Raw genomic sequence first — 17,781 nt, forward strand, 5'->3', positions numbered from 1 at the left:
ATGTGTATCCCGCCCTATATCATTAAGATCTCAGGGCGGCGTACAGATAAAAGCGTAAAGTATAAAACAATAAATATGCACAGTAAAATTCCGGTAGCAAACCACTAGAGAGCATTGATGGTGCTATATAAATAAATAATAATAAAAGGGGTAAATTTAGCTTAAAAGCGAACTAAATTTGTCCTGTTTAGGTTCCACAGTCCTTTGTCACGGAAATTTAGTGGCAAACTACCAGGTTTTTTTTAATGGTAGTAGGAGTGTGGCCCATGGGGGGTGGGAAACCTGGGGGTGGAAAATAGCCTCTGGACACCCCTGTGTACTGACTTCATTGAAGGTCATGTGGAGAAAAGGCTCATGCATATCTCGGATTAATATGCTGAAACATGATCATCTGGATCAGGCTACTGTATGTTGATTGTATAGAGCATAGTATAGTCACCTTATATTACATACACAAGTATTTAATATTATATGTAGAAAAAGAAACATATTTGGCATAAAGTCAATTTAGATTGGCATTTATTTATTTTTACAAAGAAAAGCTAGCTGCTCGATTTCCAGCTAAGAATTTCACATCCTATATGTTGTTTATTAACAAAACAATTGGGAACTTCTCTCTCTGTCTTGGATTTCATGTGCGTCTTTGGCAGAAAAGCGGTGTCCTGCGTGCTTGTCCTCCCTCAGATACGTTCGGGTGAGGTATGGAGCCAAATGCCTAAGACTTCATTGCAGCCCTAAATGGCTCCCCTTTATTCTGTCCACACCTGCTGCTGAGTGAAAAAAATTCTAAAAAATAAGCAAGCTATACAAGCCTCGAGCTCCGACAAACATAAAGACATATTGGACCAGTTCGGTTACAACAAATCATGGGTAAACCGATGGGTTGTTTAGCCCCTAAAAAATCCAGCAGTCTGGGTTTGGATGACATGCTAAGTAACCTCTGAAAGAGCTGCTCATGGGCTGCTGATTAAAAGCAGAAGTGGCAGGCACATAGGACTCTGTTCCAGTCGTCCTAGACAGCCCATGGGTTATTTAACCCATGGGCTGTTATGATGTGCGAACCAGGTCAATGGGTAGGGTCTGCTAAAGAAAGAAATAAGAGGAAGGTTTAAATAACAAGGGGAAGATGTCCAGGTTTCCAGCATTGACGCCAGAATATGCTAAATGACTCGTCTTGGGTAACTTATTCTGAATTCAGCATGCTTATTCTCTTGGTGCAGAACCCAAGTTTTTATATGTCCTCACTATTCATATACTTTACAGGGGCCTCTACATCCATTGAAAAGCTGGTCCCATAAAATAAATAAATACAGGTTTTCCTAGTGATATCCCAACGTTCTCATCACACTTGTTGAAGTATCCCACATGCACTGAATCAATTTGAAGTAAAACGCAACAATCCTACATGATTTAGGTTCCAATGAAACTGTGACCAGTTAAGAAAGCTGTAAAATGAACAGAAAAACAATCTCACAAATCACCAGATGATTCAGATGGCGAGACATGCCTACTCAGAGACCACATCGCCCCAGGGACTGCTTCTATATTGAATTTAGTTTGCATTTCTCACACTATTTCTGTGGCAGCGAAAGCTGTTAACGAGTAACCACATGGTTTCTAGCATTCTCACTGATTCATCCCTAGGACAAGCGTGTGCATTTAGGGGGGAAGTCACTTTGTTTCTAGCACTACAGATATGATGTCGTCGTAACCTGGCAAAAAGCTTTGCTGCCAACACAACCCACATTGAGCAAATTCATGACAAGGGGCTGGTAAGCGTGGAGGCAAAGTCTGCAGATAAAAAATTCCATCACACAGCAGGATGGCAAAAACTTAAGAGATAAGCTCAAGAACTGAGCAAAGAAAGGGCAAAAAAGATTCATTCTTGATAAATGCAATGCGCCACACAATCTTAACTACAGATATACAATGTACAAGTTAGATGGCTAGCAACTTTTTTTTGAGTACTGAACGAATGCAGCTCAATGTGACAAGAGTTGTTCAAGGACACAAAGCAACATTAGGAGCTAGTGGGAGCATGATAAAAAACATGACTGAATTACTGCACTATCCATGCACACGCACAGAAGTTCTAGCTATACAATAGACTGTACATCAGAACTTCTTCCGACGCAGCCAAATTGGGCAATAAATCTGCACTAAATGGCCTTCCCCGGACATACAGTGACCTGGGACCCAAGCAGCTATTAGAATAAAAGCACAGAGCTAGAGTACATGTTTTGCATGAAAAATGTCTCGGGTTCAATTTCTGCTATCCTCAGTTAAATCAAGAATCAGGTAGCCAGAGATATGAAAGGAACTGATGGGATTGTCCGTACAATAGTTGAGTATGAACTGTTTTGAGACACAGTTGTTCGTTGAATCGTGGGTTAGTGTGTCATCTGAACGCAGCACTTTCCCACAGGGTGGGGTAGCATGTTGTCTGAACACAGCCAGGGTGTTTTGTTAACCATGCAATGTGGCTTGTTAACCACCCTGAACAACCCAACAACAAACCTTGGGTTCTCAAGTTGACTTGTTTGAGAAAATAAGCCACACTTCGTGGTTAACAAGCCACCCTGGCTATGTTCAGACAACACACTAACCCACGGTTCAAAACAACCCATACTCAACCATTGTGTATTGTGTGAACAGTCCCACTGCCTGAGACTGTGGAAAACCAATGTTTGTGGGAGCAGGTGATAATTGTATAAGGCAACTTCCTGTGCGTCTTATCAAAGGACTACAAAGAAGTAAAGCTGGTGAGGTGTGCCGGCATATAAGTAGCAAGGGCCGGGAATGATAAAGTAGCAGAATCAGGCTGTGAAAGTTCCCTGGTTCATGGTCTCCAAGAGGTTGGATGGGCATAGCCAGTTCAATCTCCAGCAGGTCTGGAAAGACTCTTATCTGAAGATCCGGAGAGCCTCTGCCAGTCAGTGTCATCAGTACTGGGCTAGATGGCCAAGGGTCTGATTCAGTACTCTCGGGACTGTTTCCTAGGTTTTTATGTAAGCAGCACTTTAAGAAATAATGTTTAACTTAATGGATAATAACGTTTAACAAATGCACCTTTATTTTATTACACCCAAGGCACTTGGATATGTTTGGTCTTATAATTGAAGACGTGTTCCAAGTTAGATTTAGTACGGCTATGCAAGGCTTGGCTTCGGATTTTGCTGTTTTATGCCAAAAAGTGCACAGGCCTAGGACTCGGTGGCAGGGAAAGAACCTACAACTGCCTGAGAGGGATGGAATTACCAGGGCCCAGGAACAGCGGGTACTCCTGGCCTCAACACTGCTGTGATTGCCTGTACACCCATGTGATCCAGGACATGCAAGTCCCTGGGTGGGTTGACGCGGGTTCCTCAAGTGCCCCACAGATGCCTGCTTCTCCTGAGAGACACCCGCTTCTGGGAGCCCAACCTTTACCAGAAACGGGTGGCTCTCAGAGGAAGCAGGCAGCTGCAGGGCACTCACAGAACGCACAGTGACTCATCCAGGAACTGCCGCGTCCTAAATCACACAGGTGGGCAGGCGATCACAGCGGAGGTGAGGCCCGGACTGCCCACCGTTCCTGGGCCCTGAAAAGTCCATCCGTCCCAGGCAGTGCACGCTGGGAGTTATAGGCCCTTTCCCTGCTGCCAAGTCCTAGGGCTGTGCACTAAATGACAGTTTCGGCATAAAACGGCTGCTTTGGCTTCAGAAATCTGAAGCTGGGGTTTGCACAGCCCTAAGATTTAGTATGTGAACAAACTTGCGAAAAAGTTCCGTAATAAGAGGAATATTTTCATACGCCTCCATCTATGTATATTGTCATGGAGATGTGCAGCTGATGGCCAGGGCAGGGAAAAGGGTGACCACAGCAAAAGTACTTATTTGCAAGGATCATCAAGTTGATTTTCTCATGCAAAATTCTGGCCACGGACTTGGTTCTAATATTTCAACTCTAGCTCACAGCAAGAAAGCACTTACCATTAATACAGTCTTGGAAGAATCCCCAGGAAACCGGAGACTAAAGACAAGCAGTGTTCCCAAAAAACAGAAGAAGGTGATTGTGGCAAAGTTTCTCACATCTAGAAGAGACTCCACCAATGGTATGGTGCCCATTGTCCAATCGCAACACAGTTCTGAGGGATTTAGGAGCAGCCAAGCATTTACAGGAAGGAGGTAGTTGAAAGTCAGCTGCCTTGCAGGGGAAGGGCTCACAGCAGCTGGGTTATCAAACCTAATTGAAAACCAAGAACAAAGTTTCAGTTGTACTACCTTCTGGCTAATCGGCATTGCCAAGACACTGCGTGGAACAGCAGTTTCTGGCCGTGAGTCAATGAGCTGGATCAAGTTGATGGAACGGAATCCCAAAAACTGCACAATCCTACCAGTGGAAGAGTCTGTTGCAGAGTCTTTTTCTCCATCACTGCAGCCCCTCCCCAATGCCCCTGAAAAAACTGTTCTGGGGGGTTGAGGGAACCTCCAGACCAGTGTGAGAACCACACCTTCAGAACCACACGTTCTCTCGACCAACGGAAGAAGCCGTCCTGTTTACAGAGGATCAACTCTGGATCCAATCCGTAGTAATTTTCCACAAGGAAGGCTGGAGTAAACTGGAAAAATCTTGAACAGGGTTTCTCAAACTCTGCCCTTAGTGAGTCACTCTACTTCAAGCTTTGCCACGGTTAAGAAATATAAGCCATGACCCATGACAGGCAAATCAGACCAACAGCACCTACTATCACTCCAGGTCTGTATCAGAGTTTTAAAACAATATGGAGTAAACATGACCTCAGTAGACCATAAGGTGTTTTTGAAAACCATAGGCCAATAATGCAAGAATAATGGTTGGCCTGTAAAGGAGAAGGTAGTGTGAGTCTTCCATTTTCTTTTTATTTCCCTGTGAGGGAGGCCCATCACCTCCCGCGTTACTGGTAAAAAAAATAAATCAAAACGCTCCACCTCTTCGCTAAATAACGAGTCACGCAACAATAGGCCAATCAGGATGAAGCTTGTCTCTTCCCCAGCCACTCCCTAGGGAGCGTCACCTCACAATGAAATCCACAGAAGAACACAGGTGGCCCAGTCACACTGCCTTATCCTTGTGAACCTTCATGCTACTCCTCTATGGGAGATTCTGCTGGAGGAAGCGGTCAGGTCAGGGGACCGCCTGTAACAGTGTGGAAGGAGACATGGGCACTGCAGGGGAAAGGAGAACTGGCGAAAGTGGCTCCCCTCATCCTGCAACTCCTTTAACAAGAGCCTTGGTGGCATCTCGGCCCCATCCATGAATGGAAGTAGGTCTTTTGTTTGTATCTTGCCTGCTGTATCAACAATATCAACTACAGGAAGAGAATTTCATTTTATATCTATGCTGAAAACACACTTTTGCCATGCAGACTTGCCACACATCTTTTGCCAAGAGCAAGGTCAAAGTCACACTTTATAACACTGCATAAAATTGGCTAGCATTACTGAAAATACTCCTCTAGCAGTTTGTTTATTTGTTCAGTCGTTTCCGACTCTTCGTGACTTCATGGACCAGCCCACGCCACAGCTTTCTGTCGGCTGTTGCCACCCACAGCTTCCCCACTAGCAGTAATGTGGTTTAAATTGGGCGAATTCACATGTCACAGTGGCAAACTGTGGCTTAATCAATTAATCCACAATTTTCCAGGACCCTAACCTAACAAGTAGTCGTAGCTTAACTCGGGCTTGTTTAACCTATAAACAACCCAGAGTATAAAGATTCAATATCAGGCTAATAATCTAGGGGTGGCGGCAGTTGCAGGTTGGGGGCAGCTTGCACAGAACACACATCCCTGCGAATCGTGGATTAATTAACCACGATTTGCTGTCACGATGCCATTCAGAAGACATTTGCCACTGAAAAGAGCTATCTATGTCATCATTTGAAGTCACCACAGACTGCCAGGACAGAACTGACATTATATGCAAGTCTCTTAGTGTGAGATATTTTACTTTCAGAGAAACAACAAACACAGAAGAGCATTAGTTCTATAATAAAACCAAGCAGTAGGTACCTGCTAGAAAACTTTTTTTTAAAAAATCATTACCAAGTTCTAACATACTATAAAATAAACAGCAGATTTTTACCTTGTAAACACTGGCAACTGTGACTGAATCACCTGGACTCTGATCACAACAAGGAGTAGGGTACTGAACATGAGAACTATTAGTTTCAGCAGCATTTGGAGCATACAATAAGGGATATTGCCTTTGCCTCGGAGAATCTGGAACACCGTATCCCAAAGAACGGGCAAGGTATACTGGAAAAGGAAACAAAGTTTTACAGGTTTCAAATGAAGTACACCTTCCACCATGCATACTAACAGCTACCGTCTATAATCAATATATTTATCACTGGCTCAAATTATAGGCCACTTTTTAGTTCTGCTGTTCCCAACATGACACATAATAAAAGAGAAAGCAATAAAATAGAAAAAGACAGATAAAACCAACAAGAGGCAGCATAAGGTATGTACAGCCAGATGCACAGTCAGTGTCAGAAGAATAGTCTCAGCCATTAGAGTTTGGTTGTAATTGTTTACGGATCCCAACTCCTGGGAGCTATTGTGGCTGTGCTAGCCAGGCAAAGCAGCCTTGGGGGGATTCCAGGACTGCTGGGCTACATTATATCCTTAATTTCATGCAATCCTAAAATTTGGTTGTCTTCACAGGGAAGTGTCATGTCAGGACAGGGTGGAAGGATTATGAGTCCAAGCTAAGGGATCGCCACTTGACAGAGGGCTCCAAGATCAGAGCCCTCTGTTAACCCTATGCCCTCCAGCAGGGCCAGGCAGGCTGGGACGAGGAAACTCCTGCCATTCCTCCTTTTCTTTACATTTATAGCTAGACAAGCCTCATGGCTTAGCTGGCTTACTTACCTCTTGGTGGGTGGGATGGCCGACTGAGAGGCTTTGGGACACTGCAGATCCTAGGCTCTCCTCCCTCCCTGTCAACCAGCACCCCCCCCCCCCATTTTTCTGACTTCTCTGGCGAAGTCACAGTTGCGAGAAGTGTTCTGGGAGGGGTGAGATGTGTGTATGGGTGGGTGGGAAAGATTCAAGAGCTGTCTACAATCACAGACCACCATTCCATGGCTCCATAGAGAGCCATAGGATTGCTCTGCCCAAGTATTTTTCTATCTCTTATATTTCTGACAAGTGATGTTTTAGAAAATAAAGGGCTACCTATTATATTTTGACTTTATACATATGTATATTTATCCACATACACACAACACAAAGAGTGTAAAATCCAACATAAGTTCTACTTGGAGTAGACCCATTGAAATGAATGAGACTTCAGTTAGTCATGGTCTACTCCAAATAGGACTTATGTTGGATTTTACCCTCTGTGTGTTGAGTGTGTGTGTGTGTGTGTGTGCGCGCGCACATAAGTCACAATAGAAATGCTAGCCCTTTAAATTAGTCATAAGAAACCTAAGTCCAATTCATTTCAATGGGTCTACTCCAAGTAAGACTTATGTTGGAATTTACCCAGAGAATTAACATCCTGCAAAAAATAAAGACAAAATGAGGAAAAAATAGGAAAAGACTGTTATAAAGTGCTGCCTATCTTATAACAAGTCATATGAACATTAACTTCTCTCATCGTTATGAGAAAGAACAACCAACCAGTACAAGTCTACATGAAGTTAAGCATCATTTCTAAGAGGACATAAAATTAAATCATATGTGTAAAAATAAATAAAACCAAACTTTAAATTACCCACCCGCTGTCTCTATTATAGTTGATGACATGACCCCAAGCCAAGCACTTGTTAAATCCAATTTATTTCAATGAGATAGTTAAGCAAACACCTTTTTTCATTGAATAAATGCAACAGAAGTGCTTAATTCTGATTAAAACCTGGTTAGTTTCCTCATACATAACATACACCAACCAGAAAGAACATTCCGCTTTTTCAGTAAGTTATTAACATCCTCCTCATAACCAATGCATTTAATGGCAACTTAGTGCACATTATCTTCTAAATATTCTATTAATGTAGTAGTAGCTGCACAATCTTAGGCAAACATATTTGGAAAGAAGCTGAACTTACTTTCAAGGAAGCATGCATAGAACTGGGCTCTACAAGTAGGAATGGTCTCGTGCAATCCATAACCCAATATATGGCCACCCACCACTCCACGGGTTTTATTATCAAAGCCTATAGAATTAACCAGCATGCCTTTACATGGGACGGGCTGCACACATTACAAAAAGCATTAAGTGATCCTTTCTCAGTGAATGACAGACAGTGGATTCTAGGAAGAGCATGTTTGCTAATTTAATTTGAAGGGCTCATTTTTTAAAACAATGGAAAAAAATAATTTTGTGTGGCTCATCCTAATTACCACAATTATAGCTTCTCTGCCTTGATCAAAAACCACCACCAAGTTCCAGAAGCACAGGAAATTAGAAAGCCGCCAACTTTTAATTGAGAACATTTCCATTTGCTTGCACGAATTTGGTTTTCTTCTCAGCTTTTATACTGCGAGCTGTATGTACACTGATGAGGGCAATCATTTGATTAGTCATTTCTGATTGTCTCAGAAGAGAGTCACTAGTAGGTTTCAAGAGCCCCTCTGCCCCAGGCCCTTTTAAAGCTGCCTCAAGTGAAGGCGGGATTCTGGCTTGGCTTGTAATTACACTAAGGGAGTTAATGAAATACTCTGTTGAATTGTTTATTTCTCTGGACAGTTCATAACAGTGTTCGAGATGGGAGGGACATTGTTACTCTCCAGTAAATGGTTGTTTTATAGCAAGTGCTTGAGCAATCGGGATTATTCTTATAGAAGTCATCCCTTACACTGTGCCAGTGAACCATAAAATTTAGTGGCACTGCAGAACATGACTGATATTTGCTAGTTGTTTGCTGACTACCACGGCTTGGATATCATGTCAGGCAGAGGTAGGCAACATTTTTGCGCCATGGACACATTTGGAAACTTACATATTTCATATTTATTAGGCAACCAAGTGCTGGTTATAGCCAGAGAACCCAACAACAATCACCATTCCATACTGTATATTAACAATTAAAAATCTATTATAAAGTTAAAATTCAGTATCATTTGGCAATTTGAGAAAGTGTCCTGGGCACCTCCACAAAATGGCTGTCATGGGAAGCCTGGCAAAAGACAAGTAACCTGCCCAAAAGTCAGAGGTGGAGTCGAAGACTCAAAACACTAAATATTCGCACCATTGGAAACCTGTTTCACAGCAATCCCAACTGCCAATAAGAACATGTGTTAATTGAAAAAATGAACGAACCAATGAACATGGGAGGGGTAAAGCAATTTGGTGGGCTCTAAGAAAGATGTCCAGGGTGAATTGGTGCCTGTGGGCACTCCACTGGGCACCCCACTGCCTACCCCTGATGTAAGAGAATGCTTGACGGGCATCCCAATTGAAAATTGCTCCTACGCTATGATGGAGTTGCACCAGAAGCATGGGGTACCAGGAAAGCAATGGCAGCGGGAGCTGCTAGGTTTTTTAAGATTCCGTAGCCCTCCTCAGATGTTTGCTGAAGAGAGGTGAACTAAGTACAGAGGGTGCTGGGGATGCATGCTCCGGAACCGCCCTCACACTCCTGAGCTCCCTGCGCTGATGGAAAAGGTCTGTAGATGGGGCAATAACAGCATTCAGCTTCCTTCAATTTCATAGCCCCCCTCTCATGAGCTGGGTACCCCAAGAAGCCTGGGTTCCCAGTTGAGCGGATCAGCTGGATGCACTTACACTCCCCTTGCAGACCTTTTTGTCAACCTGGAGAAGCTTGGAATGGAGGGGACGGGGGGCTGGACTGTGTGCCCCTGGCACGCGCACCACTTACAGGTAACCCCTCTTTGGCGAATGCCTGAAGAAGACTTGCATCAATCAGACGTGTGACAGTTGAGGTTGTGCTAAGAACATTTTCAATTTGATGCTCGCCATTCTTTGCCCTGGAAAAGTTCTCCAGCATTTCTTTTATCATTCTTGGTGTGATCTCACTGATGATCTGGGTGTGCAATACGGTGGCCCTTGGGCAGGACTCACCATCCTACAAGCAATCATTGGCATGTTGCACACAGTATCTACCGCGACACTTGGGGCATTGTACAATGTGATCCAAGCAGTCGGGTTTTTCACAGGGAGGTGGTCCCTTTCAGCCCTACACTGCCATGAACATTTGGGAGCCAAGCTAGGTATATTGTCAAACTAAAGTGGCCATGTGAACATAGTGCGTTATCACAGATCTTCGCAACGTGCCCAAGATGCACAATGCAAAATGCACAACAAATGCATCTCCTTACACATTCATGGCATAACCTCAGGCTTACACAACTGGATTCCAAAAGTTCCTTACCCCTTGAGCTATAAATACTTCATAGACACAACAAATTCCCACCACTGTTATTCCTTGTTCCTTACATAACGTAGCAACCGCCACCAGAAACACAGTCACTGCAATAGGAGTCCACACTGCAATGCAAGACAAACAGACTGTTAGCCTATGTATAGGAAATATTCAGCTTTAAGCGAAAAAGGACAGACTGGAAATACTTTATATACTGGAAGCTATGGCCAATTTTCTCATTCTTTTTGAACACTTAATGTGTTGGACAAGCCTGTCGCACAGGCTGACCAATCAAGAGCAATCAGACTGCTAGCCCCAAATACTTAGAATAATGTAACATCATATAATGACTGGGTTCAGGCAACACAGCAACCCACACTCAAGGTTAAGCATGGGTTGTTGTTGAACAATGGGTTGTGTCATCCCAACTACACTAATCACAAACAACCCAAAAAGAGAATTCATGGTTTACTGTTGGTTTGTGAACTGTGAATTGTCCTTGGTTAGCAAACCATGGTTTGTTAGTGCAGTTGGGTTCACACCACACAAGGCATGGTTCAGCAACAATCCACACTCAAGCCATACTCAAACTTAAGTCTGGGTTGTTGTGTTGTGTGAACCCAGACAATGCCTGTGTTTGGACATCATGATAAACCATGGAATACCATGATGGGAATGAGACTAGCCTCTCCCCAGGCTCATGTATTGTCCTCCTCCCCTGATGCACAAGGAAGGGATCAGAAGTTTTACCTTCCATTTTTTACTGATTGCAGCTCATTACATCTTGGAGAAGGTTGCAATAGAATGTTGCACTACAAAGACTCTACATCGGCTTTCCTCAACCTGGTGCCCTCCAGATGTTTTGGACTACAACTCCCAGCATGCTGGCTGGAGGATGCTGGGAGCTGTAATCCATCACATCTGGAGGACACCAGGTTGAGGAAGGCTGCCCTACATCCTCCAGAAGAAAAAAGGTGTATTACAAACCAATACACAAAAGGAACAGTTTTGATATTTTGCATTTGTGGACTACTTGCCTTTACAAGCTAAAAGGGCATGCAATCGATGGTAGATATTTTACCTATCGTGTTTTCTGGACCTCTGGATCTGGTGTATGACAAAAAAGCAGCTAGAAAAAATATCGAGGAGAGAAGTTCTGCTCTGCCCACGACACCAGTTACCTAAACAGAAGCGAGAGAGTTTGCGTGCATTAAGTATTAGGATGTAAGCACAGAGATAATCCAGCTACGCAAGTAATAGACAAAGAAAACAGGGTAAGTGTTTTCCTTAGAGGCAGCTGTACTGTTGAATACCAAAAGCAAACTTTAAAAAAAGGAAAAGGAAAGCAAAGTAGTTTATCCCCGCTTTGATAAAGTGAGTCAAGTATAGAATACGAGTGCCCTCGTGTGGCTGATACATGGAAGTAGCCATATTCTAATAAGAATCGATTTGAGAGTTGTTTACATAATCCGGCAAGAAAGTACGGTGCCAGATCAGTCAGGGCCACTTTATCCCATTATATTTTTGGCATGTGCATGTGCTCCACATGATGAGACTTTAACATGCAAGGGAGACAAACATGTTCTTCAGAAAATGAGTCCATGCACCAGAGAGCCACTGAGAACAACACGTTTAGCTGGCAGAACCATCTGCAACTAGTTAAGCAATTGCAACATAGCCCCCTCCCCTTGGCAACCATACACACAGCGTGAACGTCTGCAGAAGGGAGGCTTCTTTATGTAGTTACCAAATGCAAAGTCCATTTTTATTTGTTTGTTTGCCATCCTACCTGATGACGAGTTCTGATGAACTCAAAAAGGTGCACAGTATTTTGTGACCACTGAATTGGCCTACTCAAGGTATTATGCATATATATATAAAATACACCTGTACGATATATATATATATATATATATATAGCCAATATATATTAGCATTTTCCTTTGGGACATTATGAAGCATCCGGACACTGAATCAGACCATTGGTCCATGTAGCTCAATATCATTCACGCTCCTGTTGCTCCCCAGGTGTCAAGACAGGAATCTTTCCCACTCTAACTTGGAGAGGACAGGGATCTTTTGCATGTACAACAGGGCTGTCGAACTCTTTCAGCCAAAGGGCAGAATTACATTTCAGAGAAACTCTCGGGTCTGTATTCCAGTGGGGGGCAGGAGCAAAGGCGGAATGGGTCATGGGCCAAATTATATAAAAAAATACCCACATATATTAGCTTAAAGCTCTTACTGCTGCCAAGCCTTAGAAGAGACATTCCAACCTTTTTGATTGGGAAAAATACACAAATGCCATCAAAACATCAAAAGATTGGCCATCAGGGGAAAGAAGGTAGGGACAGATTGGGACCCCAGGTGAGCCGAATTTGTCCCATGGGCCTCAGGTGCAACACCCATGATATACTCTATCACTGAGCTTCAGTCTATCCTCTGACATGGATGGAAAGGAACTGGGAAAACACTTAACACAATAATATATGAATCTAGGGCACCCTCCAAAGGATCCATTCACGTTGACAAACTGCACAGACATAATTCTCTTTGTCGTTATCCCTCTTGGAATTCCTGCAGCTGACAGGCAAGCTCCTCTTAAAGCCAAGTGACAATATGCCTCGATGACCTGGTTGGCATGCAACAACAACCCATATGAAGTGTGGTTGAATCCTGCATTGTTATAAGTGAACCTGAAACTGTGGTGTAACTATTGATTGTTAACCATGAACCACCCAGGAAGGGAACCTACGGTTTGCTGTTGGGTTTTTGAACTCTGGGTTGTCATTACGTGTGAACCCAGAAGCATGGGTTGATTCAAGGGTTGTTTTAGCAGGCCACAGAGGCGGTGCACAAGAGCAGGAGAAAAAATGGTGGCTATTCTATGTGCTGCCACAATCTCACTAGCCCTTTTTCTTTATTGGCAGTGTTGCTGAAGTCCACCTGGCAATAGCATTAAGGGCAATCGTCCCACCTCCTGCAGTTCGGTGCTGCTCTTGACAGCAGTGGGTTGCTTGGACTCAACTGCACATAAAAAGTCAATGAGAGGTATGTGATGGCCTTGAATTAACTACCTGGTGCTTAACTCCACTGACTGACTTTGGGTAATTGTCTCTCTTTTGCTATGCACTCCAAAGTGCCTCAAAACAACCCCAACCAAAGCTATTCCATGCAAACGCCACGTCTCATCCCAAAGTCTGCGTCTCTCAGTCTCATAGCGGCCCTCAAAGAGCCATGAACTGCAGTTCAAGAAGTGCACACTGCCCTCGGTGACTGACAGCAGGAGCTGCAACCGAGAAGCCTAAAAAAGATCCAGCTGTGCCCCATGGATCTTTTTATGCACATCTAACACAAACTCCTTGAGATTGTGGGCCCAGATTTGTATAGCTGATTTGTCTGACGCATACAGAGAAAGTCTGCACTGCATGCCTTTAAAAGTGGAATGATCAAGGTCATTCACTTGTTAGAACCATGAGTAACCCCGGGGGGGGGGATGAATGGGGCCTTTCCTGTGAATGCAAACAGCAGCTTCAAAGGGGCATTGTTTTTCTTCAGGAAAGGAGAAGAAATTAACCCCCTTCCCTCCTTGCTGCAGTCCTGAAAATTATCCTCCCCACCCCAGCAGCTGTTCTTTGCATTATCCCCCATTTCCCTTTTTGCAGGTTAAATGCAGAGGCACATCAACTTCGGACTGGGTATTGTGCCCAATTTAATCTTCTAATTTTATTTATTTATTTTATATATTTACAATATTTGTGTACCATTTCACATCCAAAGATATTGGAGCAGAGAATAAAAGATAGGAAGCACCATATCAAAAATTACTGCTTTTAAAAGGGAACAGAGTTCCGATTTTACCTTAATGACTTAGGCCGAGCTTACTTGAAAGTTTGCTTTATTCCAAATACTAGCTGATATACCCGGTGTTGCTCGGGCCTCATAGAATATATGTCTGTGAGGTAATTGTCTTAAAGTAGTAGGCTGGTGCTAGGCCTGTGAGTTAACCTTTAAACAAATTAAATTCCTTTTTTTCCTCTCTCACCGTCATGACAACTCCACAAGGTAGGCCGGTCCTAGGCCTGAGAGGTAACTTTAAAACAGAGCTATGGAATAGCCTCACTATTAAGGCTCACCCAGTGCCTTCTTTATTGTCTTCCTGAGGCAAGATGAACACCTTTTTATTGACCCTGACCTTTGCCCATACATGCTTCTTCATATGCTTTGTTGAGCATCTGAAGTCCTGTTCCATGTATCTCCATTGAACTGAGGTTCGATGGATGGCTACTAGGTGCAAGACCATCTCAGTGGTGGTGTCAACTTTGTGGAACACCCTCCTGAGGAAGACCTTGCTAGGCCCTGATACCATTTACCAGCAGAAGCAAAGCTAAAAATGGGCTTGTTTAATTTGTTATTTTGGTGTGATATTCTTGTATTTGTGAGTTTTGACATTTTTTTGTTCTAAATTGTTTCCTAGGAACTACTCTAAGTAACATCTGTAAGATAAGGGGGGGGAATGAAAAATAGTCTCTTGTGAAGTATAAGAGGAAAGTGGCACTACGTAAAGGATGAATGCAAACCACAGACTTGATTCAAGAATTTAAATGCATCTTCTTCATTTAAACAGTTTCTTCAGTCCCTCCCAAGATAGTCTAAATGCATTAACTGGATATTCCTCCTACATCCAACTCTCAACATATGCAAGTCCTTTTGTTTCACTGCAGGCGTAGAGAAGTTTATATTTCTTTTTCCTTAGCAGAAACTTAACATAACCTTAGCAGGTTTACTTACCGCTTCAGTGTGTATTGGATGTACTGCAAATAGTAAGGATGCAACCAAACTGCTCCTGTTGTCCAAGAAAAGCTTACAGACCTTGAGGAAGACTATACAAACAAGTGCATGGAAAAGGACGTTCAGGAAGTGATAAGAAACAGCATTTAACTCACTGAACAGGTAGTTCAGGCGGAATGTGAGGACAGTGAGTGGACGATATGACTTATGACTTCTCTCCTAAAAGAGAAAATGCACACATGACTCGCATGTAGATTTCTTTCTTTCTTCTTTTCTTTCCCCCTCCCCTACAAAAATGGTATTGACATTTTTGGGAAAGCAAATCATTCCAATATTGTAAAAGAGAAACCTAAAGCCAATCAGGTTACAAATAGTATGGATGTGCAGAGAGGCTCTACTCCACTCCAAAATTTGGAGCAAGCGCTAATGAGGTACTTCTCTGCTCTGCTTTTCAAAGCAGCTCTGTTTCTCTGCACCGTTGAAGCTTCATCAGAGCTCTGTTCCATTTTCAGATAACCATGGGAATTAACAAAAATGCTTACAGCTCCACCATTTTTAAAGATAAAGAGATGAAACTTGGCACCATGACAGCTCTTTAGTAGTGCTTTAGCCATGCCAAGTTTAAAGCAGATCTCTTTATCCCTTGATTTTAAAGCCAGCCCTGAACCAAACCACAATTTCAGAGTTCTGATGCACCTTTGGATTTTCAGAGCGGAGTGCACACCCGTAACAAATAGTTTGGTCTCAAATCTCAGAAAAGACAAGACAGTGATTGAATTACATTATTTCCCCATAGTCTTTAGTCTCTGGACGTCACAACCTTTATAAAAATCAAGCATATGAAAGATCTAATACTCATTTATTAGCGTTTTATAAATATCACTGTCTCCTAACATGGAAGTTTCAAAAATGCATGTTAAGACTATTTATCAACTTAGAAACATACTTTAGAATGGCTCTTAGTATTTCTATAGGCGAGATACCTCAGACATAGGAGTCCCCCAGAAGTCATTCAGAAAAAGATTTTTTAAGGGAGAAGAAGGATGCAAGTCTTTATTGTCCAAAATGGCTGAGACATCATCAAAAACAAAGCCACAAAACAGACTGTTCCAATAGCACACTGCCACCACTCCAACTATCAGTGCAATTTCCTTGAGGCTGACATAAGCCATCTTCTCTGGAGGTCTCAGGAACTGTATCCATAAAACAAATTCAAACACATTTTTTATAAATCTGATTTCATTAAAATAAGCGCTTGCAGTCAATATTAACAAAGAACAATGCAACCCATTTACCAACAAGGTAAGCAAGGAAGTTCTTCCTAAACACATCAGGGCACATTTCAGCATAACCTTTACACAACCCAGTTCATTTAACAAAGAGCATTTAAATCCAAGCAATACTGTTCGATGTTCAGGTAGTAGTGGCAAATTTGCAGATGAGAGCAATCTCTGCTTCATTATTACTTTGGGTGATGCTGGGGAGAAGAGCAGGGAAAGGACTACAGGGGTCCTTCTCCGTGAGCCCCTGCTGAAGGAAGTGAGGCAGGTGGCTATTAGGAGGAGGGCTTTCTCTGCTATGGCACCCCAGTTGTGGAAAGAGCTCCCCAGAGAGGTTCGCTCGGCACCTAAATTGTTTTCTTTCCGTCGCCAGCTGAAGACCTTTTTATTTTCTCAATATTTTAACACCTTTAACTAAAATTTAAACTCTGCTGTTTTAATCTCATATTGTAACCTATATTAATTTTTGCTATGTGGTTTTATTCTGGTTGTGCTTTTTATATTGTATTTTGTATTTGTGTTTTAAATTTGTTGGTTGTTTTTATGCTCTTCATGTTTTTAATTTTTGTGAACCGCCCAGAGAGCTTCGGCTATTGGGCGGTATAAAAATGTAATAAATAAATAAATAAATAATAATAAATACTCTCAGGCAGCAACATTACTCGCCTACAACATTACTGGGGATAAGACCCACTGAACATAATGAGGCTTACTTTTCAGGAGACACACGTAGGACTGAACTGTTAGTTTCAGTTTCTCTCACCTATAAAACAGGAATGATCAGTTCCAAGCTTACAGCATTGTACTGAAAATTAAGGCAGGCTTGGGCTTCAACTTCATTTAGCCTCAAGTCAAAAATGATACAGAAACTGGTGTGCTTGTGGGAGGCATTTCCCCCTTTTAACTGGCACACTGCAGGCTAATAAAAATCCCACACACCCCTTTCCTATAAGTTTCATTCCTTTTACTTTATTAGGGATACCAAATTCTAGGGTACCTTGGCAACTATAGAGTTTTCTTTATCCAGGTACTGCAAAATAACCCAACAGATATAAATTAGGAATTGACCAAGAAGCTAACACTAGTTGTCAGGTTCAACTTGGGAACTCAAATTCATTCTAGATATTGCTGAAACAATGGAACGGGATGAATCCATGCAGGAAGCCAGCAGGGCTGGGGGACCTACCTGGGAGTGCTTTGGAGGGGGCAGGTGTTCATATGTCTGACTGGATGGGGGACTGCATGTGTGTGAGAAAGAGCGGGAGAGAAAAAAGGGTTCAGAGGGAGATTTGGGAGGAAACCTGAACAAGTGTGGGTTTTTTTTTGTGTGGGTTTGCAGTGAGAAGGGAGGGAGGG

General features: G+C 42.8%; 1 protein-coding gene across 1 annotated transcript in view; it reads right to left on the reverse strand.

Moving 5' to 3' along the window:
* Positions 1–17,781, reverse strand: part of TMTC3 (transmembrane O-mannosyltransferase targeting cadherins 3) — a 34,840-nt gene that overhangs the window by 12,256 nt on the left and 4,803 nt on the right. The window contains exons 3-8 of the mRNA XM_063133815.1: positions 16,129–16,338; positions 15,146–15,364; positions 11,436–11,535; positions 10,364–10,479; positions 6,106–6,278; positions 3,973–4,225 (exon numbers count right to left, since the gene is read on the reverse strand). Coding sequence (XP_062989885.1) covers positions 3,973–4,225; positions 6,106–6,278; positions 10,364–10,479; positions 11,436–11,535; positions 15,146–15,364; positions 16,129–16,317 — 1,050 coding nt within the window. The 5' untranslated portion in view covers positions 16,318–16,338. The remainder of the gene's footprint in view (positions 1–3,972; positions 4,226–6,105; positions 6,279–10,363; positions 10,480–11,435; positions 11,536–15,145; positions 15,365–16,128; positions 16,339–17,781) is intronic.

The sequence above is a fragment of the Elgaria multicarinata genome, chromosome 9, assembly GCF_023053635.1.
Source record: "Elgaria multicarinata webbii isolate HBS135686 ecotype San Diego chromosome 9, rElgMul1.1.pri, whole genome shotgun sequence".
NCBI lineage: Eukaryota > Metazoa > Chordata > Lepidosauria > Squamata > Anguidae > Elgaria > Elgaria multicarinata.